General features: G+C 41.2%; 1 protein-coding gene across 1 annotated transcript in view; it reads right to left on the bottom strand.

Annotated features, from left to right (window-relative positions):
• Window positions 1-698: 698 nt before the first annotated feature.
• Window positions 699-1,545, bottom strand: part of nin (ninein (GSK3B interacting protein)) — a 30,602-nt gene continuing 29,755 nt past the window's right edge. The window contains exon 27 of the mRNA XM_037694607.1: window positions 699-1,000. Coding sequence (XP_037550535.1) covers window positions 785-1,000 — 216 coding nt within the window. The 3' untranslated portion in view covers window positions 699-784. The remainder of the gene's footprint in view (window positions 1,001-1,545) is intronic.

The raw sequence follows: 1,545 nt of genomic DNA on the forward strand, positions 1-1,545 counted from the left end.
ATCACCTGACCGTTTGTCCATCAGCTGTTATCAGGCGCTTCAGTGCCAATTCAATCTGATGACATCATCACCTGACCGGTCGTCCATCAGCTGTTATCAGGCGCTTCAGTGCCGATTCTTTCTGGTAAAAACAAACTGATTTCCAACAACAGACCGAAACACCAAACACAGTTCATCCATTTTATTCCCGCCTGTAACACAAACGTTACCCTGGTTTCAGTTTAGTGCTCACTTTGGATCAAGTCCTTCATTTCTTCTCCAAACATTCATGATGGAACAATCTGCAGCTTCGCAGAACATCTTCACATTTAAATAAATCATATCCTGTAAAATATTGCCACTTGACATACAATCATCATGTTTAAACAGTTTTAGGTAGTGCTCCATAAAAGCAAAACATTTCCCAGATCACCCGGATGACTTTTCTTTCCATAATTTAATTTCTGGCACGTTTTTAATCCTTCTTTACGACGGCTAAATGGAGACAGGACAACAAAAACATCCTGAACACCACAGATCAGTTCTGCTTTATACTTTGGACATTATCAGTGATAAAGTAAAACGTTTCATCGTTTAAAAATAAATTCCTGCACAAAAATATTTTTAAAATGATAAATTACTGTGAAACAAAATGTAATAAAATACTGCATATTTACCGGTAACATTTAAATACAACAGAAGGTTAAAGTTCTTGTGCATGAGGTGGGACCCCAGGAACCCCTGCAGTTAAAATGTATTTGGTGCACCACATGTTTATGTACTCCCCAGTACTTCAGGAGCTCCATCACTGGTACTGATAGTTGTAAGACGACCCTGGAAGAGTTGACGGGTTCAGATCTCGAACGATCTTGTTCAGGCTGGAGATCTTCTCTTCCAGCAGGTAGTTCTTCTTCTCTGCCATCTTCTGCCGTTGCTCCGTAATCTCCAGAGCTTTCAGCAGCTGAGTGTTCTCCGTGTACAGGTCTTTGATCAGCACGTCTGCTTTGCCATTCCTGTGCAGCTGCAAAAGTTACAAAAAGGAAGTTTCTGATCAGTACAAAAATAATCTCAGTAACTTCAAACTAACAATCTGATGTTGATTTTCTTGATGCAGATAATCTGTCATAATTTGAAGTTATGCTGCTATAATCTGAACTAACAACCTAGCTTCTTCTTATATTACAGATCCTATTGTTCAATATTTTCCTAACAGAGCACTTCTCTCTCAGACCGCAGGTTTACTTGTGGTTCCTAGAGTTTCCAAGAGCAGAATGGGAGGCAGATCTTTCAGTTCTCAGGCTCCTCTCTTGTGGAACCAACTTCCAGATTCTGTCTGTGACGCTGACACATTGTCCAGTTTGAAGTCTTTCCTTTTTGATAAATCCTATAGTTAGGGTCTGCTTGGGTTTCCTGAGCGATAGGCTTAGACTGCTGGAGGACAAACTGACCACACCTCCTCACTCTGCTGCTGTCCACACCACACCTGGACCATAGAAACCACACCTGGACCATAGAAACCACACCTGGACCATAGAAACTACACCTGGACCATAGAAACTACACCTG

Source organism: Nematolebias whitei, chromosome 21, assembly GCF_014905685.2.
Source record: "Nematolebias whitei isolate Nwh7 chromosome 21, NemWhi1, whole genome shotgun sequence".
Lineage (NCBI taxonomy): Eukaryota > Metazoa > Chordata > Actinopteri > Cyprinodontiformes > Rivulidae > Nematolebias > Nematolebias whitei.